At 39.7% G+C, this 27,695-nt stretch overlaps 1 protein-coding gene across 1 annotated transcript in view; it reads left to right on the forward strand.

Moving 5' to 3' along the window:
* The window catches only part of LOC128588555 (caspase-4-like), a 34,402-nt gene extending 14,669 nt beyond the window's left edge, over nucleotides 1–19,733 (forward strand). The window contains exons 2-9 of the mRNA XM_053595456.1: nucleotides 6,015–6,272; nucleotides 10,645–10,754; nucleotides 11,511–11,687; nucleotides 12,777–13,011; nucleotides 13,808–13,951; nucleotides 15,370–15,479; nucleotides 17,300–17,403; nucleotides 19,139–19,733. Of these exons, the coding sequence (XP_053451431.1) occupies nucleotides 6,015–6,272; nucleotides 10,645–10,754; nucleotides 11,511–11,687; nucleotides 12,777–13,011; nucleotides 13,808–13,951; nucleotides 15,370–15,479; nucleotides 17,300–17,398 (1,133 nt within the window). The 3' untranslated portion in view covers nucleotides 17,399–17,403; nucleotides 19,139–19,733. The remainder of the gene's footprint in view (nucleotides 1–6,014; nucleotides 6,273–10,644; nucleotides 10,755–11,510; nucleotides 11,688–12,776; nucleotides 13,012–13,807; nucleotides 13,952–15,369; nucleotides 15,480–17,299; nucleotides 17,404–19,138) is intronic.
* The last annotated feature ends 7,962 nt before the right edge of the window (nucleotides 19,734–27,695 follow it).

A 27,695-nucleotide genomic window follows, 5' to 3' on the forward strand; every position in this document is an offset into this window, starting at 1 on the left:
AATAAAATTGCAACATCTGCTTTTTTCTGATTAGTATTTGCCTGAAATATGGATGACTATCCTTTCATCCTGAGTCTATATTTGTCTTTTAAGGTAAGATGTGACACTTGTATGCAGCTAATATCTGGCCTGAGTTTTTGTATCCAGTCTGCTAACCTGTACCTCTTTAGAGGACAGTTTAAGCTGTTCACATTAATGGGGAATATTGATAAGTCTGGTAAAATTTTGGGTTTCGTGTTCTTCGAAAGTACAGTGGACATTTTTAATCCTTTCACTAGTGTGGAAGTTGGAGTTTGATCAAAAGTTTCTGAAAGAGTTTACTTTTGTGGTAGAGGATTGGGCTGGTCATTACGGAGGATAGGTGTGAGAATATCCTGAAGAGCTGGTTTGGTTATGGCAAATTTCTTCAATATATGAATGTCATCAAAGTATTTAATTTCTCCATTATAAATGAAACTCAGTTTAGCTGGATACAGGATCTGGGGTTGAAAGTTATTTTGCTTTAGGAGATTAAAAGTTGATAACCACCCTCTTCTGGCTTGAAAATTTTCAGCAGAGAGAACTGCAGTCATTCTAATATTCTTCCCTTTCTAGGTAATGGATTTCTTATGTCTGACTGCTTTCAGAATTTTCTCCTTCATATTAACTTTAGTGAAGTTAATTATGGTATGCCTGGGGGATGTCTTACTGGGATTGAGTCATGCTGGGGTTCTTAAAGTGTCTGCTATCTGAATTTCAGAATCTCTTGGCATGTCTGGAAAATTCTCTTTCGCAATTTCATGGAGAAGGGCCTCTGTGCCTATTGAGGCCACTTCATCATTTTCAAGGATTCCAATTTGGCAGATATTAGCCTTCTTTGAATTATCCCAAAGCTCTCTGAGAGAATGATCTGTTTTTGCTCTCCATTTCTCTTCCTCTTGAGAGTTTGGGAACGTTCAAAGGCTTTGTCTTCAATGTCAGAAATCCTTTCTTCTGCTTGTTCCACTCTGTTACTGAGGGATTCTACTATATTTTTCAGATCTTTGAGGGCTGCAAATTCTTGCTTCAGTGTGTCAAAATCGTTGGTGGTTTTGTCTTTAAATTCGTTAAATTCTTGAGACTTTTGAATTTCTCCTCCAATTTCTAATTCCAACTTTTGAATTGCTGCTCAGATTTCTAATTCCAAATTTACCTACATTTTATTAATCTTGTTTGCCATCCAAATTCTGTTTTCGATTTCTGACATCTCAGCCAGCTGTTTATGAATGGGATCTTCAGTTACATCTGCCATATCTTTCCTTGGGGGGGGGGGGGGTTGATCTATTCTGGTTATTCATGTTGCCAGAGCTTTTCCACTGATTATGCCCCATGATTGTTTTACACCATTTTATTATTCCCCTGGAGCTTTGTCAAGGACCCATACACTGCTATGGCCTGAGAAACTGGGGACCTGTTTGGTGTGGTGGGGCTGAGTGGTTCTGTCTTGTTTTCAGCTGGTTTCTGTTTGACCCTAGTGAAATAGTTACTCTGGGTTGAAGTCTCAGCTGTGGAGAAATACCAGCAATTAAGTCACCCCGCCCCGCACAGGCAACAATTAGAAAAGGAAAATCAAACCTTCCTACAACTACAGACCCGGGGCACCACCTGAATAGTCCTCCGGCTATTGGCTCAGTTCAAAAGGTCCAAATCAATTGTCGCAGTCAGCACCTGTCTCAGGTGGGAGAATTTAAAAGGTCTCTGGCAACTGGATCACAGGGGTCTGGTGACTACTTTGATATGGCTTGCTCCAGTGCTCCATGGAGTCATGAGTAGCCACCCAGAAAATGGATCAGTCTGGGAAGGTTGATGCCTCCTTCCCCACCTTTCACCTCTGTCACACCCAGTCACTGATAGTCCTGCAGTTGGCTGACCCAGTTGCCTGCAGTGAACAGATACTCCAGGGGTTTGCACCTGCCTGAGTCACAATGAAATCTATTTCTGCTCAGCCAGGCCGCTGCACTCGGCCTCTATCTAGCAGGGGGAGGTAAGGCCTGACAACCTCAGGCACTTGATGGAGGCTGGGGGGTGTTCACTCAGTTATAGCCCCGCCCCTATTGATGTTACTGACAGAACAGAACAATTTTGTGCAAATGTGTTTCTGTCCCTGCTAAATTCCCTTGCATAAGAGAGGCTGTTTTGAGTTCCCAGAGCCTGCGCCTCAGGCCCTGTCTTTGCAGGTTTGTATTCGGTTACCTGCAGGTTTGTATTCGGTTAACTGTCAGTTCTAGCCTCCTGTCTTCTTTGTCTATTGGCTGACAATCCCCTGAGGGCTGGTTGCATCTTAGACTCAGTAAAGTGGTCCTCTGGGTCAGCCCCACCCTGGGAAGTTCCCGGGTCTGCAAGTGTGTTTCTCATCCCTGCGCTGCACCCAGGTCGGTACCGCCGCAGGCAAACCCTTTACTCATGGGGCCTTCGTTTCCATCCCAGATCTGTTCCAGGTTGGTTGCCACCTGAGTAGATGCCCGGCCTCCTCTGGTTGCCCAGGGAGACAGGGGGTGTGGCTTCAGAATATCTGGGAGTTATCCCTATTGTTGCTAAAAGACGGCTGCTGCTCTGAGCCTCAAGGCACTGCTGCTCCCATGTGATTCCCTCTCAGCTGACTGTCTTCTCCTCACTCCCATGCCCCATTGTTAGCACTGACCAGCTGCAGTTTAGGCAATGTCCACACCCCTTGAGAAATCACCCAAGAATCTGGACTCCGGGGACAGGCCTCCAGACCTCAGAGTGAGAGTGGAGGGGAGTGCTGGGAGCTCAGAGTTGCAGGTAGAGAATATGTACCATTTTATACAGTTTTATGCCTTTCAGGAGAACGCCGTGGCACCCTAGTAGGGGAGGTAGGTACAGTTTTTAGAGGGTCTCTTCAGTGGAGTGGAGTGCAAGGACCTTTGACCTCTGCTTGTTGTTTGTGGGGCACTCCGAGCCATTCTCATGGGGGAGGGGACTCCCGTCCACTTGGTGATGGATTTTGTACCTTTTGTTTGTATCCTTGGGGTTGTAGCTCACCTCAGCGGGGTTGATATGCGTTCTTCAACCTTCTCTCTTGGTGCAGCTCAAATCCACCAGGTTACTTGCTAAATTTCTGTCCTTTAACTCTCCTTCTGGATGGGAGCCTCTGTGGAAAGCTGGCTTCAGTCAGCCATCTTGTCTCTGCCTTTCCCTGGGCTTTGCAACCCCTTCTCTCAAATGAAGTATGGACTTATGCTTGGAAATCTTTCCTTGGAATCAGTTCTGTCTTGAGTAAGGTTACAGAAAGATTGAAAGCAGCTCTCTCTTTTGAGCTACATGCCCACTCCTCTGAGATTTGAGATTGTCTCACTGCCATAGTTGGGGTCCCCAGATCCTTGAAATCAGATAAAACTTTGCTCCTGTACCTTTGACTATGGCACAAAGTCAAGAGAGACATTTCTCCCATCAGAGACGGACATGAATCATGACTACTTTAGAAGAAGCAAAATTAGTACTATTTGAACTGAGATGGAAAATGAGATATAACACAGAAGAGTTTTAATGTCATCTGGTTTTGCTGCTTGCTTACGCTTGGAGTTTAGATATTTATGAGGATGTGGAGGAGTGAATGAAAAAGGGGTACTGACAGATGATCAGTTCTGCTTCAAAGTTAATTTTAATGTGTTTGTGGGATACGGACTGTCTCATTGTCTGGGTATAGGGGTCTCAATGCTGTGAGATATATATATAGGCAAAATCTATAAATTTAAGAGTCATTAATTTATTATTTAAACTTAGATTGATGCCATGAGAACGTATAGACTATGAAAAGAGACCCTAGACCAAACTTCTTTAGTTGATTTTTATTATAATTCATTCATTTTTAATTGACAAAAAAAAGTTGTACATATTCATCTTTTTCAATATTCAGTAAATATGTATCCATTGTAGAATGCCTCAGTTGAGCTAAATAACATGTGCATTACCTCATATTCTTATGTTTACTTTTTCAAATAATTTAAGAATATAATTAATACATAGTTATTAATTATAATCACCATGTGCAACAGTAGATCTCTTGAACTTACCCTCCTATCTAATTGTAATTTTGGTGCCTTTGACCACCCCACCCCCAGACTTCCATCTGACTCCCTTCCTTGTCCCTGGTGACCACTATCCTTCTCTCCTATGAGTTTAACATTCTCAGATTCCACGGACATAGAATTGAGATCATGTGGTATTGGTCTTTTGGTGCCTTTTCTGGCTTATTTCACTTGACCTAATGTACACCAGGTTTATCCATGTTCTCACAAATGACAGGATTTGTTTCTTTTTTAAAAGTCAATATTTAATTATATGTATAAATCACATTTTATTTATCTATTCATCCATCCACATACACTTAAGTTAATTCCGTTATCTTGGCCAGTATTCATGTTGTTGCGATAAAGATGGAAATACAGGTATCCCTTTGACACACTGACTTAATTTTCTTTGGATATATGCTCTATAGCGGGATTGATGGATTCTTGATGGGTGACATTTGCAATTATTTAAACCCTCTGTTCCACATCAGTACATGGCTTTTTTTTTTTAATTTCATTTTTATTGAGGGTACATATGGTTGGGTTACATTAGTTGTGTTTATAAAATTAAGTCCAAAGTCTAGGTCCTATTTTAAGACCAATGTTTTTGTCACTTCTTCTGAAACACATTTGTGATCTCACCTGTTGGAATTTACTCATCTTTTTGAAGCCCCTTAATCTTATTGTTTTTATTTTTCTTAATTAACTGTTCTCCAAGTATTGTATAATACAATTTGATAATTTAAGAGTGGGGTCTCAAGATTCCGAACCCCTGGATTTTAATCCCTGAGAAGCCAAATTTCCTACTCTATATCATGACATGTATTCTTTAGAAAGCATTACTTTTTTTCAAAGTTATCTTACATCTAGATTGACTGATAACTATCTTTATAGAGTCAATTGAGAAGTGAAGAGCTATCCGGCCTTTCCCTACATAGCATGCCCAAATCCAATTTTTTATATTGAAATAAAAGATTAATTATAGTTCCATCTGAATTTCCCTATAAAAATTTCAATTATCCCAAGGAACAACACATTAACCCAATGTCAAATTAATATGCCATACTAGAAGACCAGTCATCAATTCTAAGTTTTGCTAGAAAACTAGATCTTAACAATTTTGGGCTGTAGATATAGTCGTCCATTGACTCATCAATTCGTGTATTTGGCAAGCATACTAAATACCTTTAAGCATTTTGAGCATAAATATATGGCCAGAGGATATGCATAAAAATTGCAAATTTACAGACATACTGCTTTTGAAGGAAACTAAATACAGAGACAAGAAAAGAAGGTACAGTGGGAGGAATTTACTGTCTGCCCAGGAACATGAACATTCAAGGGAGCTCACATTTCAGGTAGTTCCTCATCATCATGGAGTCTGAACAGTAGAAAGAGAAGTATGAACACAATTAATGGCTGGGAAATTAGTGTCAGGTCCACTGCCACCGGAGAAATATGAGAGCTATCATAAACCTTATGTGGGAATTGTTACACACAGCCTGATATGAATTTTACAGGTACAATAGAAAAAGTGTGTCAGGATGGGTGTGGTGGTTCATGCCCGTAATCCTAGCACTCTGGGAGGCTAAGGGAGGTGGATTGCCTGAGCTCACAGCTTCAAGACCAGCCCGAACCAGAGCAAGACCTCATCTCTAAAAATAGCCGGGCACTGTGGTGGGCCCCTGTAGTCCCAGCTACTTGGGTGGCTGAGGCAAGCAGATCACTTGAACCCAAGAGTTTGAGGTTACTGTGAGTTGTGACACCACGGCACTCTTCCGAGGGCAGCATAGTGAGACTCTGTCTCAATAATAACAACAACAAATAGGTAGGTCATTTTCTGGGGACACAGTAAAACAGAATGTATTGTTGGGGGTCTCTCACATTTCAGAGAGCTGTGTCTAAAGTGATAGCGAATCTCTATAAGTTGTTCCTAGTATTGAAGGAATCTTTCATTTCTGACAGAGAACAACCAAGAAAACAAGAAACCACTTAAGATGTTGGAAGCCTTCAGCAAAGATGTCATCAACGAATTTTTTAATACCTTGTTGGATAAAAATGTGGTGAAAATAAAGGAAGAAGAAAAGGAAAAATATCATAGTGCAGGAACAAAAGACAAGGCCCGGATCTTCGGAGCCTCTTTAAAAGAGAAACAGGAGGAGGCAGCTCGATTGCTTATTGAAAGCTGCCTTTACCTGGAGGAAAAGCCCACCAACAAAGAAGGTAAAAATGGATCTTTACAGCAACCTTCTGAAATTCTCCAGATGCTATTCAAGTCCTATTCAGGCAGCATCTTCTGTAATCCCCCATTCTTCCTTTACTAAAGTATCATTTTCACTGAACCTGTCATTGTCCTTTTAGAGGCCTATTGTCTTTTATGGAGTAGGATCCAGCTCCCAAGTAGCTAAAAAGCTGAGTCCTGAAATTGCTGTGAACTGTTACGAAAATGTTAATAGTTAACAGTAGAGATTTTGTAATAAGGGACACCTAAATATAAACCTAGATTCTGTCACCTGTGAATGATGATGTGACGTTGTGCAAGTTTCTTAATCTTCCAGGTCCCTAGTCATCAGTTTTACCATCTGTGAAAGGGGAACAATTAAAGTGCCACCTCATTAATCTATGTAAGAGTAGCACCACAGTAATGCCAGGCCTGTGCTCATCTTCCCAAGATACCTACTTTAATCCAGAAAGCTTCCTTCAAGCTTAAGACTCACTCAGTTCTAGCTGAATATTCAATATTTCTGCCTGAATGTTCCTCTTCATAAAACTGACATGTAAAATTAAACACTTGTTTCCCTGACAAACTGTTTCATTTTTATCTCCTTTCTATCTCAGTAAACAGAACTAACGTCTACCAAGTCCTGACACCAGAATATAGCTAGTTTATCCACCAGTAAATAAGAGTAATTAGCAGAGTGCCTGGCACATAGCAGATAATTAATACAGGATGAATAAACAAATGAAGGCTATGTACTCAATAAATACTAATTATCACACTTAGTACATGGGTGCTAAGATTTAGAATTTTCCAGTGCTTACTTATTTCTATGACTTACAAAACTATGATTAGGAGAATGCCTATAAAATGTATGAAATTTTATAACTTCTCCAAACTTTTGACATAGATTGAATTATGAGTAGTATGAGGTCTGACAATTCACAAACTCATCCTAGAAACAAACGCTGCATTCCTCCTTGCTGAGTATCACTGCACTCATGTGGGAAGTTCTCCCCTTGGGAAACTGTGCCTTGATTCCAGCACCTGGTCTACACTTCAAAGCAATTTCAGAAGTGTTTTTTTTTTTTTTTTTTGGCAGTTTTTGGCCAGGGGGCTGGGTTTGAACCCACCACCTCCAGTTTATGGGGCCGGCGTCCTATTCCTTTGAGCCATGACCCACAGGTGTCCCAATAAGGTTTCCTAACAGTGGCAGTCAGTGTCTCACAGCTGTGTCCGTGTTGACATGGGGCAGTGTCTTGCTGTGTGATATTTTTGTGCCTTTTGATAACAGCTCTAATGGTTATTCCGGAGAGAGTTCTAAAATTGCTTTTAAGGATGGAGTAGGCACTGGTATTGGGGCATAGCTTCCCAAGGGGAATAATTCAAAGGTGACTAAAGTGGTACTCAGAAGTGAGGTGTGTAGCACTTTTTCTAGAATGAGTTTGCCATCTTAATTGTCCGACCTCATATTAGAACCTAAATGTTCTCAAAGTCAAATGCACCAGTCACAGACTGAATTTGTCACAGAGTATAAACTGAACTTTTCAGCCCTCAAATATTAGTGTTTACCCAGAATGACAAAAGATAATGATCAGAAGACAACATAAATTGTTGCAACCTCCCTATATCAAATGATCTTTTTCAATAAGCCTTCTCTAGCAAGAAGAAAAGTTTCCACCACCAGGAAGCATACGCTGGTCTGAGAGTTGTCCAGGGTTGTGGCTGAGGCTCACATTCTCATTAATATTCAGCTTGGACCTGTTGTAGGTTTTTTGCTTCTTCTCCAACCTGAGATGACATAGGAACTATCTCACTTTTAAAAAATCAGTAGCAAATGGGAATTAGAATTGAGCTAATAAGGGCTTCAGGGCTTATTTTAGCAGCCCCAGGAATCACAGTGAGCATTAAATTCTAACTAAAATAAGCTATTTGGGCAGCAGAGGTGGTGGCAGGAAGGAGGCAGCCGTACACACTCTCAGGAGGGGTCCAATGGCTCCTGGGGCTCTATCTGCACTTGAGTCTTCAGAGTGATCCCAGGACCTTTAGGTGCACTGGCCCCGCAGGCTTATAAGCCCAGGTGGGCTGGGCTATCAGAATAGGCAAAAGTCCTGGCCATGCCTTTGGCCATGGGTATAATTCTGAAGTTTTCCAGTATTGTGTGGATGACATGGACTAGAGGATAGGCTGGGTATAAATATTTGTGTGTTTGTTTCCTTTAACAAACCCATATGTATACATGCACACTGTGTGGAGAGCACTATTCTACAGACAGAGATAATCACTTGAATCTCAGCTTGCCAAGGGAGATGCTTTGTCGTACCTTGTACAAGTCTTTTCCCCTTTGTATCAACTTGAAGGGATTCCTGAACAGTTCATTAGGTAAGACATACAACTCAAAAATTAAACATTGTATCTGAAATTCTAAGTTTTTAATTCCTTCTATTGCATTGCCAAGCTAATTAAGAACTCTATATGGGTAGTGGACTGGACTATAATAGCTAATATTCTGTAATGAGATAATCTATTTTCATGTTACTGTTGCTATCAAATGTAAGATAGAAATTCTGTCTAATTCCTCATTTTGCTTGAAAATATTATATGTAAATACATATGGTCATTAGGAAATGACTGTTAATGTTAGAAATCTCCAAACCTATACATAAACAGGAAACTGGAAACTTTGGATGAGAAAACACACCTCTGACCAGGGACTATTCAAGGATACTGGATGCTTTCATGTTGACAGAATTTACTGGAATGGGGAAAAAAATCATGTGTCATTGTTTAACCTATGAAAAATAAAAAGCTTAAAAGGTCTGGTATCCTTACAAACTCTTACAAGTGGTTTCACCTTTAGAATTAACTTGGTATCATATTCTTTAGAAAGATATTTACTAAAAGCACGATTAAAAAACGAATTAAAACAAATAACTGAAATTTAAAAAGACATTATAAAATATGAAAACAAAAAATTTAACACATTATGCTATTACTTCTCTCATTTTAATGAAATTAACCAGAGGATGCCTTGGTTGACTCATACAACTGAACAGAAGTAACAGGACTGTCCATTTCTTTCATGGCAGGAAGCCTTACTGTCTAGACCAGGCGTCCTCAAACTGGGGCCCGCGGGCCACATGAAGCGGTGTGAATTGTATTTGTTCCCATTTTGTTTTTTACTTCAAAATAAGATATGTGCAGTGTGAATAGGAATTTGTTCATAGTTTTTTTTTTAAACTATAGTCCGGCCCTCCAGCCGTCTGAGGGACAGTGAATTGGCCCCCTGTTTAAAAAGCTTGAGGACGCCTGGTCTAGACCTTGACAAACTTCTAAGTTTTGTTTCTGAATTTCTCCTTTCTTCTCCTTCAAGGGAGGGCTCTGGAATTTCCCAGTGTCTTGCACAATTTCAGATAACTGAAGTTAAGCAATGTCAGATGATACTACATTTCTCAAGGGAATAGATCAGAATGACTCAGAAACAGACTTCTCCAAAACACATGGATTGGTTCCTTGTGTTATAAATATTTGGTTGCTCACTGAGCCCTTTGGATGGGAGACAACCAGAGTTACATGAGAGTTTCTGACAAAAAAAAATTGTCCCATTGATCCTACATACAACACTTTATTACTAGACAGTACTTATCCTTCAAATAGCTGACTTTATAATTTGGTGAGACATAATTAAAGCCCATTTCTAGAAAGGTGAAGAATTCATGCAATGGTTTTAATAACACCTGAATATTATAGGATTCAAGATTCTATTAAGTTTATGTATCTGTTTGTGTTGTGTGGCATAGAAAAGAGCAGCCACTCCAAATCGAGGTGGTGCACTGATCCAGTACTGTGGACACTGCCACACGTGGCTGGTAAGACCTCGATTTGTGGCTAATAACATATCGAAGTGAGAGTATTTTGGATGTGTTGTGGTAAATAAAATATGTTGGTAAAATTAATGTCACCTGTTTATTCTTACTTTTTAATGTAAATATTATAAAATTTAATATTGCATTTCTAATAGACAGCACCTTGATATTTGCTCAAAAACACGGATGAGTGAGTAACCTGGAGCAGCACCACTGAAAAAAATCAGATTGTTTTCTCTGAATATGAGGAGGCCAAATTTGGCTTCAAATCACTGAGGTGTTTCCCAGATTATCAGAATCTGTTGCAGAGTGGATCTGTTTACCCTGTCAGTGCCTGCTCTTTCCTTTCCCAGTAACGATGCTTCCCCTAATACTAGAGGTTAGACACAAACATAATCTCCTATGCAAAGAAGTCTTCTTCCTAGGATGTCCCTCTTGCTAATCTTCATAGGTGATAACCTGGGTCATTGAGGGAGTAATCAAAACTTATATAATGTGGTATATCCTGCAGCTCCTCCGAATACCAAGGCTGGACCAGCTGAGGCAGCAGAACCCACAGATACCCTCAAGCTCTGCCCTCATGAAGATTTCCTGAGACTGAGCAAAGAGCGGGCTGCAGAGGTGCTGTGCTCCATGCATGCAGCAGGGCAGCAGAGAAAAACAATTGCTTTTGCTAAATGCAAGATTTCTTAAAACACTAAGATATTAGGGTGAAGATTGGGTAATTTTTTACAAACGTGCTTCCAGCAAGGAGGAGAACATGGGATTTATGCAGATTCTGATCCTGTGTAAACATAATGATAAAGTGCAGCCAACTCTTTTTCTTCATTTATGTATTCAGATTATCAATTTAGGACTCATGACAATTTCAACTGTAATTCTAGAATCTACATGTTTATAAAGTAACATGTCTGAATAGTAATTTTGTGCATCTAAGCTGAAAGGCCTAGACATGAAGCATATTTTTAAAATTTAATTAAACCTTGCAAAACATTATGAGTTCCTATGTTAAAAATAGTACCAAAATAACAATAACAAGAGTCTGTAGTGTATTTATTTTTACTGGAGCCAATGACAAATATCTCTTGGTTTTTATGAAATTTGATCTGAAGCTTGAATATTAAGAAAAATTGCGGTGGAGGAGAAAAGGAAAAGCGAGATGTAGGAATTATTCTAGTTTTTTAAAAATTCTTGTGTAAACTTTTCAAATATGTCCTGGTTCTTGTTCTGGGCTCTTGAGAGACAGGAGGCAGGGTCCTCTAGTAGAGGTTAGGGGAGAGGGCAGCTGTCTGAGGCCTTAATAAAGCAACATTGTGGGGTGAATGTGTTCTCAAAACAGACCCAGGTAAGTAAAATCTACACCTCCATCTCCTGCAGATCTACCCCATAAAGGAGAAGGCAGACGGGCGCTCTCGCCTGGCTCTCATCATATGCAATACAGAGTTTGACCATCTCGCCCCCAGGGATGGGGCTGACCTGGACGTCCAAGGGATGAAGGGGCTGCTCGAGAGCCTGGGCTACAGCGTGGATGTAGAAGAGAAGCTCACAGCCGAGGTAAGGGCCTCCCACACAGTCAACCCACGTCCTTCACCAACCACTTAGCTTTAGGAAGGCTCAGCTGCTTCACCGTCCTCAGCCTGTGTTTCTGTGTGTGTTTGTGCTTAAGGATGTTGGCAAAACGAGGATATTCTACAGGTGAGATGTGTGTCTCTTTAGAGCTCTGAATATTTCAGTTCTATGAAACTGGACATACTATGATTGGTATTCAGGGGTGAGTCAGCCCGGACACTATGAGCGGTGAGTGTAAGCAGAAGGGCTCTCCTAAAACAGACGCCGCGTCCTCAATCCGGGGCAAGAGCTGTCCCTGCCCCCCAGGTGGGCCTGTGAGGGACACAGGAAGTTACCCGCTGGTACTGACCAGGTTAGAGCGCAGGGGACGAGGAATATAAAAGCAAAACAGACGATTTGCACAGGCGGGTGTGTGCATGTGCCTTCCTAAATCAATGTAAGTGAACAAAAAACAGGAAAAAGAATTTTAAAAAAAAGTGAGAGGGAATTGGTGTCGGGGGCCGTTGGATGGGGTGGCCCAGAACAACCCCCGGTGAGGAGGTGACACCAGAGCTGATGAAACTCCCAGTGGGGCCGGTACCCGTGACAGGGTGATGCTGGAGGGGACACTGGCGCTTGAAAGGCACGAAAAGACCAGAGTGACTGAGCTGCGGAGGGAGCAGGTGGGGCCGGAGGTCTGGTGTTACGCTGAGCTCAGAGGGACGATGGTTTCAGAAGGAAAGTGTGTAGTGCTTTGATCACACATGGTCCTTAGTAAGTGATGAGAGAGGAGATAGGGCCAGAAAGGAGACAGCCAGCTTTGTGAGCCACGTGCACAGGCTACACACAGAAGGCGGTTCACGAGGGATCAGCAGAGGGTGAGGTGGCCACTGCCGCGTTAGAAAAAGGCCACGTCCATCCCGCCCCCCACCGTGGGATCCCCTGCCCAGAATGTTCCCAGCATCTCTCGCGCTGCCCCTGGTGACCCGGCGGCCGGACAGGCGGCGCTTTCCGGGCAGGTGACACCTGCTCTTCCCTGGTGACCGGGTGGCGGGCAGGTGGCCCATCCTGCAGGTGACACCCGCTCGTCCCCAGGGCATGGAGTCTGCGCTGCGCACCTTCGCCGCCCGCCCCGAGCACGTGTCCTCGGACAGCACGTTCCTGGTCCTCATGTCCCACGGTGTCCTGGACGGAGTCTGTGGGACCGCGCACCGCCGGGAGGCCCGGGACGTGCTGCCTTATGACACCATCTTCCAGATATTCAACAACCGCAACTGCCTCGGTCTACGAGACAAACCCAAGGTCATCATCGTTCAGGCCTGTAGAGGAGGTGAGTCGTGGGAGGGAAGGTCCCAGGATCCCGGAGGCGCTTGCCGAGGACCGCGATGCGTGGTCCCTACGGGGACAATCCTGCCTCCCTGGGTAAAGACACCGCGCACTGAGCCCGAGGACCCTCCACCCAGCGGTTCTCAACCTGTGGGTCGAGACCCACAGGAACCGTGTTAAGGGGTTGAGGCGTTAGGAAGGTTGAGAACCACTGCCTAGTGTCTCAGTGTCGCAGGGTCGCCTGCTCAGCTGGGAAATTTCCACACAATTTAATCAAGGGAAGTGGGGGAGGAGATCGGTAGAATCCCTGAGTCAAGGTTAAACAGAAATACTCCTCAGAGTGGAGGGCGTTTGATGCCAGCTACTCTTGAACATGTTTTAGGACATTTTGAAATTATCTGGTCTGGTGAGAATTAGATTTGAAATTTGGGCCATCGCGTAATAGCAGACTTCCCCCTACACACACGCCATAGTTACTGAAGGGGAGCGAGTGTGGGGATCGTGGAACTTGTGGGCTTTGCTATCAAACTTTTCTATTTCTTTTTTCCTGACATCCATATTGTCATGGCTACTGGAAGGTCCCTTTAAATAAAAACCAAAAATAATTTAGCTAAAAGCTGGCAACTGCATGATGGGGTTACTATTAATTGTCACATCTCTCAGTGGCATTAGAGAGAAGGCAGCATGGTTGAGTGCGTGTGTGAAATGAGTTACTGTGAACACACAAAGGACAGGTGGAAAATTGTGATCGTCACCTTGAGCGAGGCACAGTGGTGTGTGGAAATTCCATGTCTTTACAGAAAACCGGGGAGAAGTGTGGGTCAGAGACTCTCCGGAAGCCTTGGTGGTCAACGCTTCACAGTCACCTGACACCCTGGAGGATGATGCTGTTCACAAGACCCACCTGGAGAAGGACTTCATTGCTTTCTGCTCCTCCACCCCACGTATGTGACATTCAGGGATTCAGGGATTTGTGGCAGCTGGAAGCTGCCTTTGAAGGACTCTTGAGATTAAAGACAGGTCTTGTCCCTCAAGGATCTGACAGATATTTCGAGTTTTGTCTATATATTATACATTTTCTTATCTGTGTTGTAAGGACAGATTCTCCTCTCCACACACACTTTAAAAACTTTACTTGTATTGTAAGTGTTAAACTTTGCAATCAAAGGCATACTGGATATCAGAGCAACCCCATAAGAGAAACCCCATTCACCAAACACTATGTAAACATAAGAGATTGGTTCAGTTTTTTATTAAATGCATTTAAGATTTTCAGTGGAGATTTTGTGGATCCCTGGACGGGCTGTCCTTTCTCAATTCATCAACTACAAGCACTTTCCCTCATGCTCCCGGTCTGATTCCACATAGAGTGTGGTATGTAGAATAATAACACCACAGCACGCCCCAAGAGGAGTGTGGAGGCCCTCCAACAGAAGTAGAAAGTCACAGGGCGCCACTGGTTAGGCCTAATGATGGAACAGGGAACAGTGGTTCCATTTCACCTCTAGGCAATGATCCAAGGAGCACTACATTCAACTGTTTTAATTTTCAAAATTTTAAGCCATTTATTTAAACTTCCTCATTGATATATAACTGACATACATAAAATTGTACAAACATAAGGATAAGTGAATACTCTTCAAATCATCACATCTCTACAATAAACATAGTCCTTCCCTCTGAAGATTTCTGTAGCTCTCCATTCATTATTATTTATGAATGAGAGAGTGACAAGACAACCTAAGATCTACCCTCCCAGCAAATATTAAGTACATAATACTTTATTTTTAACTGTTGCCACTTTTCTGCACAGTACATGTTCATGCTTTATTCATCTTCTACAGGTAAAACTTTAGTTCTTTTCATCCATTTTGCTGTCTGTATTGTTAAGGACAGCATGCTGTGATTTGTAAATGATGTTGGCTCCAGGTGGCCATTTTTGTCGCTATGTGAATGCAGGGAAGTTCCCGTTTTTCTTAGTTTCTATTTCTTCTGTAATGTGGGATAATGACAGTAAGGTCAAAGCCAAGTGAATAAACAGAAGGCACCTAGTATGCCTATGTCAGCTCCACGTATCTATTGCCTATGCCAATGTCAGCTCCACGTATCTAAATGCATTCACTATGAAATCCTTTGCAATTCTGACAAGCTGCCCTTTTAGTTCAATCTCTGCCAGATTGATTTGTCTTTGTAGAAACTGCGTAACATCAGATTATAAATTCTTACCCTAAATGTGTTACAATAATTCTGAGCTATGCTTTCCTTTTTATGAAAATAAAAAATAAAACAAACAGAAACAAAAGCAAAACACAAAAGATAGTGCAGACCACAGTCCAAATCATTCCACTCTCTATTTTTGTAGATAATGTGTCCTGGAGAGACACGACTAAGGGCTCCCTCTTCATCACACAGCTTGTTGCATGCTTCCAGAAATATTCCTGGCGCTATCACCTGGAGGAGATATTTCGGAAGGTAAGCTCCTCTTTCTACTTATAGTTGTTCACATATTTGTTCAGGAAGAATCTATCATTATTCAGATTTTAGGTGACATTAACAGACTTTGTCAGGCAAGCAAAAGTAGTATGGTAGCTGGTCTGTCATTTAGATGTTTAAAATCTGGTTGAGAAAAAGAGGTTAATATATCCCAGCAGGAGACCACAGTAGAACAAACTGACATAAAGTATAATACTTGTAAGTCATGGGCTAAGTTCCTAAAATTCAAACACGAGAAGTATTTTGAATTAATTTTCATTGCTTAATGTATTAAATAAATATGTATTATGTTGGTCTATTACGTAATGGGCCCTGTTCTTAGGACAGAGGGTAAATGAGGCACAGGTATGTCAGTCTGCCTGGGACTCATGCTATCGTGAGAGATGTGGATGCTTCAAAATAGACCAAATGTATGACCATAGCTTGTCGTAGGATCCATAAAGGTGTGTAAAAGACAATTAAAATAACACATTATTTGAATGGAATGGTCTAGAAAGGAAGACTTAATACTCCTTCCAAAGCTTGAGACATTCCTTATTCCTCCTCCTCCTTGTATTTTTTTTTTTTTTCACTCATAGCTCTTAGCGGCATCCTGTCGGTATGTATTTTATTTACGTGCCTGAATTTTTACATGAACTTACTCACTGAAATGCAAGCTCTCGGAAGGCTGGGATTTTCTCAACACCTTAACATGCCTGGCACATAGCAGACATTCAATTAATATTCACTGAATAAATAGATACATAAATGGATGGATGCATTCCCTCCCCCCACTTTTTTTTAAAGAAATAGGATTGCTATTAAGAACATAGGAAAGTATAATTGTTTCAAAATTCAAAATTGTAGAGAACAGGAAGACTATGTGGAAAGAGACGCGCCTTTGATAGATTAGAGAACGTCTCTCAGTAACGTGAGTGAGGGTTTCTGTGAATAGGTGTTAATGATGTTAAGTCCTTTTGGAGTGATATAAATCAGACATTATAGTTTCAAAAGTGTCTCTAAAAATAGACTAGAGGCTGGGTGTATTGGCTCATGCCTATAATTCTAGCACTCTGGGAAGCCAAGGCAGGTGAATCACTCGAGCTGAGGAGTTTAAGACCAACCTGAGCAAGAGTGAGACCCCAACTCTACTTAAAAAAAAGGCGGGCATTGTGGTGGATACCTTTAGTCCTAGCTACTTGGGAGGCTGAGGCAAGAGGATTTCTTGAGCCCAAGAGTTCAAAGTTGCTGTGATATGAGCTATTTTCACCATGGCACTCTACCCCTGGCACCAGAGTGAAACTCTGTTTTAAAATTAAAAAAGACTAGAAACATAAATGCTGGATTTAAGGTCCATGGTATCTCAGTGATCATGATCAGTCTGTGCAAAAGGTTTCAGAGATGAGGTTGGTGTTGGCGATGATGAATGTTTCAGTGTTCAGGCCTTAAAAACAAGGCCCTGGGATTTAAGGTCCTTTAGGAGTAGGCTGTGATAAGGGTTCCTTATGTAGCTGTCATGAGCAGACCTGAAGGATATTGACTGTCAGATTTATAGGTCAGAAATGGAAAATAGAGGAAATGGAAGTTGAAAGGCCTTAGATTAGGCACGGAGCATTTGAGGTAACAAAGTACAGTGTGGCACGGAGTGTCCATTCTACGAGGCAGGGTTGCCCTGGAAGGGAGTTAGAATATCCCTGGGCTTATCCAATCATCCAAGGAGCACCCCTCATTCCTAGCAATTCCTGGTTTATGGAACAAGATATTGCTGAGTCTTTTCTCAAAAGATTCATATGCCATCTAGGTCCTCTTTTTCTTTTCAGGTACAGCAATCATTTGAAACACCAAGTGTTCGGGCCCAGATGCCCACTGTTGAACGACTATCCATGACAAGATATTTCTACCTCTTTCCTGGAAACTGAACATAGTAAGATCAAGAGTTGTTGGGCATGGGAAAAATAAATGGCAGAGTAATGCTGGTGATGAAGTCCAATGACTAGTGATAGCTGACTGCTCGGATGGTCAAATTAGCGTCACTGTTGATGTAGTTAATTGGTATTTTTTATTCTACATACATGAATTTCATTTCCCCAACTGTATAATAAATTAATTAGGCAATCAATTAATCAAGGAGGTAAGGAAATCTAAGGCAGGCTATGTATAAACAATGAAAAAACCATGAGAGCAGATATTAAAATAGAAATGTCCTCCTGCTTCCATTACCTCTTATATTGATTCATCTCATTCTGTGTGTGTCTCTACCTTGCCCTCCCTCTCTCGCGGGGTTTCTGTGAATAGGGGTTGAAACCTAAAAGAAGACACTCTCTCACTCTCTTTTTCACACACACAAACACACACACACACTGAGTTACCAAATATTGCATCAGACACGGGGTGGTGGTGGTGGAAACAACCAACAAAGGAGCTTATTATGGAAAAAGCAGGACTTTAGAAGTCTGAGTGCAGGTATCACGTGACCAGGCAAGATAAAGATGTCTTGGGCAGTGAGGTTTATGTTGGTGTAGGCTCTGCCCCTCAGATCGTCCCCACAGTGCAGAGCACGGATCACTCAGAGTCTGCTTTTAGACATCCGTTGCCACTCAGGAAGGCCTTCAGGGTCCTCTGTTAGTACTTAACCATCATAGGGTTTTGGCCAAAATATTTTAGAATGGGTACATTGAGATTAGAGCCATAAAGTCCTTTTTCCATTATACCAACTTTATATCAAACTACATTATAAGTATATTATTAATGTCCCTTCTTAGAAACACACTTACATTATATTTTACACTAAAATTCATCTTAATACTTCAAATATTTACTCATACAGTCTCTTGGTTTCTGACACTTCAGTTACAAAATTGCATAAATATTTCACTGAACAGTTTCCAGTGCCTCATCCACCCAATATGACCACATTTGGACTTATTTCTACCTCTTTGTATTTGTTTGACTGATATTTGTACACATTTACCCTGCTCCAGCTTCTGTTCTAGGTGCTTAAGACATACTAGCGAACAAAATAAAAGGATTCCTTACTCTCAGAAAGCTTATTTTCAGGCGAGTAGAGACAGACTCCCAATACGTGAACAGGTCAGAGATGGATGAGTTACAGTGAAACAGAGGAGGGTAAGGGAAGCACACAGTGACGGGTGTTGCACAGCTCCATATAGATTGTTCCAGAAAGGTTTCTTGAAAATGATGGAATCAGAACAAAGAATAGGGACAGTAGGCAGTGAACCGAACCATGTGATGTGTGGTTCTTACCCAGGAAAAATGTCCCAGCACAGAATAAAGCAGAGGCCCAGGAACAGAAATGTGCTAACCGTGTGTAAGAAGCTGCAATGAGACAGTGAGGCCTTATGAGAACTGCGGGGGGGGGGCGGACAGAGACAGAGTTCAATGAAGTGGTGAGGAAGGTGATCCCATGGGCCCTGCTGGTCACCTGGTACATCTTCTAAATTTTAGAAATAAGTTAGGAAACCTTTTAAGTGCTTTTGAATAGAGAAGTCATGTACTCTCAGCTCACCCTGAGTTCTCTTTGGCGAGTATCCTATGTAGGTCACAGATGGAAGTCAAGGGAAGCTCTTGGAGGGGAAGTGAGATGGGAAACGAGCTGCTGGGTAGCTGACCTGACCCTCTATTTGTTCTCTATTCTGCAGGAAGCGACAGGCAGCCTCGCCCTGAGTTTTCAACTTCATGAAGCACTTTTACCAGTATATTGTACAACACATGCATTTAACCTTTTTATTTTCCAATCCAAGTTTTCTGATACAAAGTGTGATGTCAGTCTTATATTTTTTCCTCTGCCTTTTGCTCTGGCTATTTAAAAAGTTACTTATTGGCCTGGTGTGGGGGACTTGGGGCTGTAAGCTTAGCACCCTAGGAGGCCGAGGTGGGTGGATTTTTTGAGCTCAGGAATTCCAGACCAGCCTGAGCAAGAGTGAGACTCGGTCTCTACCAAAAATAGAAAAACTGAGGCAAGAGGATGGCTTAAGCCCAAGAGTTTGAGGTTGCTGTGAGCTATCATGATGCCACAGTACTCTACCCAGGCCACAGAGTGAGATTCTTTCTCAAAAATAAATAAATAAATAAATATAAAAAGTTACTCATCACTGGATTTAAACAAGTAAATTATGATGCGTTGTGAATAGTTCTCTCGATTTGCTTGTGCTTAGGGCTCGTTATGGATTCTTGGGTCTCTTCATTTACAGTTTCATCAAATTTTTAAAAATAAACATGTTCTTTGAAAATGGATTTTCTGTTTTTCTCTCTGTCTCCTATTCTTCCGAAACTCAAATTTCACATGCTCTATCCGCCTTCTTCAAATGGGCCCACAGCTTTCTTACGCCCTGCTGATATTTTCTGCAGTCCTTTTTTCCTTCTATCTGCATTCATTTTTGGATGGTTTCTATTGTTATATCTTTAATCTCCCCTTACCTAATGTTTATTGTTAATTTTATCCAGTACATTTTTAACGCAGACATTGCTCTCAATGCTAGAAGTTTGAATTAGATCTTTCCAATATTTTCTATTTCTCTGCTTAACATGTTCAATTTACCTTTATCGACGTAGGGGATGACTATTGCCATGTCTTTCATCCAGCATCTTCATTTTTTTCAGGGTCAGTTTCAATTGATTAGTTTTTCTCCTCATATGTATTGTATTTTCTTATTTATTTTTATCTCTGGCAGTTTTGTATTGGATGCCAGCTACTTCCAATTTTACCTTCTTTGGGGATGGATATTTTGATATTTTACATATATTCTTAAGCAGTTAATTTATGTGCAAATAATTTGATTCTTTTGGTTTTGTTTCAAAGACTGTTTTTGGTGGAACCAGAGGAAGGTTTTTACAGTCAATTTCACCTTGTGAAGCAATTTCCTTCTTGCCACCTTATCCATATGCCCAATGCTTCATGGGTTGTGAGTTTCCACTCCGCATGATGGAAACAGGCACTGTTGCTGGCTCAATGTGAACTCTCCTTACCGTTCCCTCTAATTCGTCAGTCTGTTTATTCCCTGGTCTCTGTGGTTACCTCCTATATATGTACCGATGAGAACTTAGCTGAAGAGCTGACAGAACTTCCTTCGTATTTCCAAATATTTTCTCTCTGTCTCTGTCACTTCCCTCGCACATTCTACCCAGCTTTTCCTTTCCATTTTAACAGCATATTACCAGCTTCTTTCTCTCTCTCTCTCTCTTTTTTTTTATTATTGGGGATTCATTGAGGGTACACAGAGCCAGGTTACACTGATTGCTTTTATTAGATAAGGACCCTCTTATATTTGTATCCTGCCCCCAAAAGGCATACCAGCTTCTCTTTTAACCTCAGAGAAACACTAGACTGTGTCTCACATTCTTCGTCATCACACTGCAGCCTGAATTATTTCCCCAAGTAATAAACTGAAATGATTCTAGGGCTTATATGGTCTTTCTCACCCTCAGAGAGGATATCCTTCATTGTCTGAAGTGTAATATCATGAAAGTCATAGTTTTGTATTTTTTCTATGCCTTTTTTTGTTTGCTTTGAATGGTAAGTAATGTTCCTGTTTCTCCATATTAGTTAGAAGTAGAAGTCTTTTACTCTTTTAAATATTTAGTTGTGTAGTATGCTGAAAATTCTTCTGTACCATGTCAATGGATATGAACTTAAAACCTTTAAAATATGTTCAGATGTGTCTGTTAAGTTGTAAAAGCCTTTTGTCATTCTCTACTGAGGACTGAGAATGAGAAATGGAGCTTATAGGGCAAATTAGGGATTTGCTGTTTGTTCATGATGAACATAATTGCATACTATTTTACATTCTATATATGCATACACTTGAGGCAGTTTAATAAAAGCGGGAATAGAGAAACTGGAAATGATAAAAGTTGAAGTTGATTTTAAAATGTTACACAAAATTCACATAGTCACTGTATTAATTTGAGTTTTGCTGAATGCAGGGGCTTAGTTGAAACTGGGAAGAGATTTTAGAAGGTGATTTTTCCTTCTTCCCTTATTCCCTATGTTCCTCAATAATTGCCTTATTTCTCTTCTACATTTTGAAATACAGGACATCTTAAGCATTCTAACAGAGTCTACCTATGCACATATGTTACATATTTGAATCTTATATTCAAAGTTAGAATCACATGTGTAGCATAAGACAGGTGGTGCAGATCCTCACCTGGGAGATGGAGTCTGTCAAATTGATTCGATGATCTGGTTCAATAAAGAACATGATGTTTTTTCTTTCTCAGAGTTAGGATAGTAAGTGGTTAAGAGTGTGAATCTTGGAATCATTCAGCCTAAATTCAAACTGACCTCTTTCATCCTAGCTATTTACCAGCTGTTTACTCACACCTGCTACCTAATCCTGTTCATTTCATTTTCCTCATTTGTTAATTGGTGATGACATGACTACTATCTCATGGAATTGTAGTGAAGTTTAAATGAGTTACATGTATAACACTTAGAAAAATACTTACATAGGAAGCATGTAAAAATATCTGGCCAATCTTATTTTGTTAGCTACATAGTAGTTAATTTTTTCTAGATAAACATGCTAATGCTTTAATGCTACCATGATTATTTCATTGCCATCTGCTATATACCTAATTAACTTAGATTTATGTAGATACAGATCATTACTATAATAACTGTCCAACAGTAATCCTGGGAAGAGTTTATGATTAACAGAGACAGATGATGATGATGATGATGATAATGATGATCTCATCTGAACTTTATAACTTTGGGCAGTATTATTCAGAAAATAGTATTCACACAGAATGCTACTTAATAATCACTATCATTTTATTAAACACATAATAAAAGAGAAACATTCTTATTTTCTTTTTAAATTTTTTTTGTAACTATTAAAATTAAAACCGGTACTGGTTTCTATGCAGCATTTTGAGGCCAAACTAAAATGCAAAGATTTGAAGGTCAAGATAGGATCATGGTTCTGAAATAACTATGGTCAAGACTCAGCAGCCTCTTGAGTTCTGTTGTAGTATTTTCTGAAATGCAACTCTGGAGTTGAATCAAAAACTAGTAACTTGAAAGAAAATATTTCCTAGTGATCAATATACATGAAGAAAAAAATTAAAATGCACCATGGAACATTTATTGTTTTAAAATCTTCTCTGCAAAATTAAAATTAGTCATACAAAAACAAATCAAAATTTAACTATTTTAATGCATGTTCTTAGAGAAAGAAACTAGAGCACCAATTTCCAAAACACAGAAATTTAGAATTTTTTTGTGTGTTCTAAGGCTTTACAGACATGCTGATAGGAATCATGGAATCATTTTAAATTATACAGACTAAAGGTAAACTTGTCTTCTTAAACAGTTTAACACAGAAATGTTAGATAGTTTTATTTTAATGTACATTTTAACTCACTATGAGTCTTTCACAGAATATCCTTTGATATTTAGCATCATCACATTCTTGAATTTTACTACTCAATAGACGTTGATGTATATTTTGTTGCTATTTTGATTGTTTTCATGTACAATAATATTATAGAATTGAATGTATTTTGAAGTTTCCTAAAGAAATTTTAATGGTAACTATAAAGAATCTAAGTGATGGGATCTTGCTATCTCCTAATATTCTTAACACACACAATCCTTTAATCTTTATCTTAGTATGGCAAAAACCTTTGTAAGTGTACAAGCAACTCATACTCAACAGAGGGAAATGCACTCAATTTCACTGAAGAAAACTGGAAAATGCTAAAGTTCAGAAAATATCATGACATTAAAAACATAAAAACAGACAACACATATTTGTACCAAATATTACACTGAGAAAGGTTAATACAACTTAAAAGTAAAGAACTTTAACAAAGGGATGAAAAATAAAATTCCCATAATTGTGAAACGTCTTAAAAATAAACATGTAATTCCAGACAAATAAACATATTCAGTTACTACAAAGAGACACTCATGTCAATTTTAGGGGAGCAGCGACTTGAGTAGCAACACCAAGATTGTTTCATTGTTTTCAGTTTAGATCGTGCTGTGCCCTGTGCTAAATTAAATCATTTAAACATTACAGCAGTTGTAAGGGGTGACTATTATTATAAAACCTGCTCGATCAATGAGGGAATAGGATATAAAGATCAATTAAATTGTCCAAATTTACTTAGAACAGATCACAATTTTAGGGTTGAACAACTATAATAAACAGGTTCTTAAACTACTCTGCTAGAAAAATATAATTTAGCCCAATGATGAGATGTCTTTTAAAATTTTTCTTAAATTAGCAAAGGATAAATAACCGATAGTGCTTAAAATTGGCAAAAATATTTTGAAATAGACCTATTTACATTGTCAGCAGATGGAACAGTAAAATGGTAAAAACTTTTGGAGATCAAATTAAAGAAAATAAAAGTCTTAAAGGATGGTTTAATGATCAAATAATTGATCATTTATAATCAGAAATTTTCAAAGATTAATATATAATTGTATTTATGGCAACATTTTTGACTATATAAAAACATTAATAACGAAATAAACTTTAAAAATTAAAAATTCATTTGGTATAGTATGGCGGGATAACCACACAATGAATCCATTAAAATTTGTGCTTTAGATAAAAATATTTAACATAATGGAAATTGTTTTAATATGTTATTAATGGAACAATAATCACAAAATGTAAGCTGAATTATTCATCTATACATACACGACATATATATGGATGACAAATGAACTAAAAGATGCCTTCACATTTCATTGTGGTTATCTAGGAAAGGCGCTATTATGGACAAGTTTCACTTTTATTCTGCCTTTTCTGTGTCTGCCAGGCTTTTAAATAAAAATATTCTATAAGGAAAAAACATTATTTTAAAAATTCTAAAGAAGCTTTGTAAACTAAGATTCATTTAAATCATTATACTAGTATACAAATTTTTAAATTACATATATTCACTTATGTCTAGTTAATTATTAGAATATAGAAACTTTTTTCTCTTCATCATAACCTATTTAATCCGGTTGTTTTAAAATTCTGCTTCCTCAAAACATTTACAGAAATTATAATGACCTCAGTATTAAAGACCTTGGTCTCACAGGTCTCTCAAAGAGAAGTGATGTCTGCCTGTGGGTGTATCTCCAACTTAGTACGGGGGGATAAACGTCCAGATGTGGAGATACCAGAATTTCCAAGATTCATTGTGTTATCAATGAAGAACATTTGGACTAAGTAAATCAGTTTCCTCAAATTCCTGGCTATTCAGCCCTTAGCCCCAATCCGTCTGTGTCCTTTTTTCCATGAAGTACTCCTGGGATGTATCCAGTAGTTAATAACAAGTATGAGCTCATTTTAAATAACACATTGTTCTTTTTGACACTTTTATCAAGAACACTTACATGGAGTAGAGGTTTTTAATTATCTGGAAGCGTCTGATGTTATTTATTTGCAATCTGACAATGCTTGCAAATCACTGCTTCTGGCTGAGCGCTGTACTGTTGACAAGGAGATGGTGCCAGCAGAAGCTCAAATTATTTGTTCCCAAGTTCTCCAGTCTAACATGATGTGCAAAGAGAGAAGACTTCTCTTGGCTCCAGAATAATCTTCATAATCCTGCTGTAAATGGTGTAACTATAGTAGCAGCTATTCAGTTACAGGAAAGTTTCAAAACTCTAGGTGAGAGTACAGGGTCTGGCAAAGGAGGCAGTGAGAGGCTGCTTCTAGGGTAGCTCAGGCCGGCGCTGTCTTGCGGTGCCATTTGAAGAACATTATCTTGAGGTTTTGCTGCAATGTCTCTTTCTCTCTCATCAAGTTGCTCTTCTAGTTCTCCCTATAAAAATTGTGTTGCACACCTATAGTGGGTGAGTATTATGATATACACACTTTTTCTCAATATACCTGCTTTTAAAAAGACTGGTCATTATGTCCTTGCAGTTTTGTTCGTTTGTTTGTTTTAGGTGAATATATGTTTGAGAAAGAATACAATAGTTTAGAGAACATTCATCGACAACTTCTTTATGCCCTGATTCCAGAAAAAAGAAAGAAATACTTAGGGCTAGAGGTGGTTGTAGATGCACTGTGTGGCTTCCTGCTTTTTACCCAGGGCAAAGCTTTCTCTGCAAAGACGTACTGCCTTTCAGGGAAAATTAGGTTCTCACACTGCTATGTGTCACTGAGAGTAAAAATTGTTGATTTATCCCTATTTTGATCTGCTGTAGCAGCTATTTTATTCAATATCAAACCCCACAGTGAATCATACATTCTAAAATTGAAGTCTATAGAACTCACTGAGATGAGCCAGCTCCTTGTAAGCTGCTGGAGCTTACAAACAACTAAATGGCTGTCATTTTTGAATGGCCTTCTATCATAAATGTATCACTTGCATATAGAGGCAATCTAGGTACTTTGTAATTAAAAAAAATTATAAGAGTGGAGAATGAAGGAACTTTATGAAGTCTCCTGTTTAAAGGTGTAAGCATACAGATTTTTGGGAGCGGGGGAGAAGAGCATATTTAAGAAAACACTGGGCAAGGAAGAGTGGCTCATGCCTGAAAACCTAGCACTCTGGGAGGATGGGGTGGGAGGATCATTTGAGCTCAGTAGTTCAGACCAGCCTGAGCAAAGCAAGATCCTGTTTGCATTAAAAATAGAAAAATTAGGGAAGCGCCTGTGGCTCAAAGGAGTAGGGCGCCACCCCCATATACTAGAGGTGGCGGGTTCAAACCCAGCCCCGGCCAAAAACTGCAAAAAAAAAAAAAAAATAGAAAAATCAGCCAGGAGTAGCAATGCTCACCTATAGTTCCAGCTCCCTGGGAGGCAGGAAAATTGCTTGAGCAATCATTGTGAGCTGAGTTGAGGCCATGGCACTTCAGCCCTGTATGACAGAAAGAGATTTGTCTTGCAGGGAAAAATATGAAGGAGGGGAGGGGAGGGGAAAGGATAAGAGGGGAGGGAAGGGGGAAAGATGAGAGGGGAGGAGACATTGGCAGAAATTCCGTAATAGAAGAGGAAAAAGAATGAGGAGGAGGAGGTCATTTTATGAGTAGCCAGTTGAATTGAAATTCTGCTTAATTCAATAACTATCCTAAATTTTTCAATGTCAAACATATAAAATCATTAAAAAGGTTTTGCGCAATTATGAAGATATTGGAGCCTATCAGAGGATCTGACTCGACCTTCTAACCTTGCTGAACACTCCCTGTGTGTCACTATCCATACTGAAGACACACCAGAAATCTAACTCAGGTCCCTGCCATTCTGTAAAATCAAAGTGGGAGCTCAGGCAGTTAAATCCTGCTGAAAAGGTTGGACAATCCAAGGTTTTCTAAATGGGTAAGGATATGAGTCCCAAAGGAATATAAAACTCAGTGTAGAAAATCACTACAGACTGAAGCAGTAAATACAAGCTTCACAAATATGTACTTTAAACCTATTCTTAAAGGATAAGCTATGTTTGTGTAGGAAGACAGAAGCTAGAAAGATTGATTAGCTAGATCTTTAATGTAAGAAAGGTCAATCTGTGCTGGAGGTACTGTAATCATTCACTGAAATTTTGCCTGAACCTCATTTCATATAGCATTTATCAATAATTTGCTATTTCGATAAGTAGCAGTACTTGTAGTTTTTCTTATAATCTTTATTATCTCAGTAAGAACATCCTTTGACCATTGAAAATATATGATGTCATATAAAAATTAAATACAGTAGAACCTCCATAGTTGACCACCTCCCTACCCTGACCACCTCCTGAAGATGACCTAATTTTCATAGACCAGACGTGCATCCCAAGTAGAGATTGGTATCGTAGGTTTTTCCTTATGTTGCCCAGATCCATAGGCTAACAGGTTCATCACAGTCTTTTGGATGGCCAACATACAGAGGTTCTACTGTAACAATAAAATCCATAATGCCACTCACTACTTTAACAGCACAGTTATACATTTAAAAAATATATGTATATTATAGTTTCCTTAGCTTTCTCTGTATTTTTCAGGAAATTTATATTATTTCACAATCTTAGATGTCAAGAAAAATATTAGTTGAGAAATAGGAAAGTGATGGTTCTGTGAGAATTAAACCCTAAAAAACAACGTGGAGGCCTTACTGGTTTAGAGGAAGCAAGGCTGACCCACAGAGATGCAGGTGAGGGCGCCGTTTCCAGACGGGGAAGAGTCAATCATCATCTTATTGCTTAGTCTCACCTATAGCTGTTGTCATGTGATAAGAGTATTTTATGGTCCTATCTTCAGGT

This window comes from Nycticebus coucang, chromosome 6 (genome assembly GCF_027406575.1).
Source record: "Nycticebus coucang isolate mNycCou1 chromosome 6, mNycCou1.pri, whole genome shotgun sequence".
Taxonomy (NCBI): Eukaryota; Metazoa; Chordata; class Mammalia; order Primates; family Lorisidae; genus Nycticebus; species Nycticebus coucang.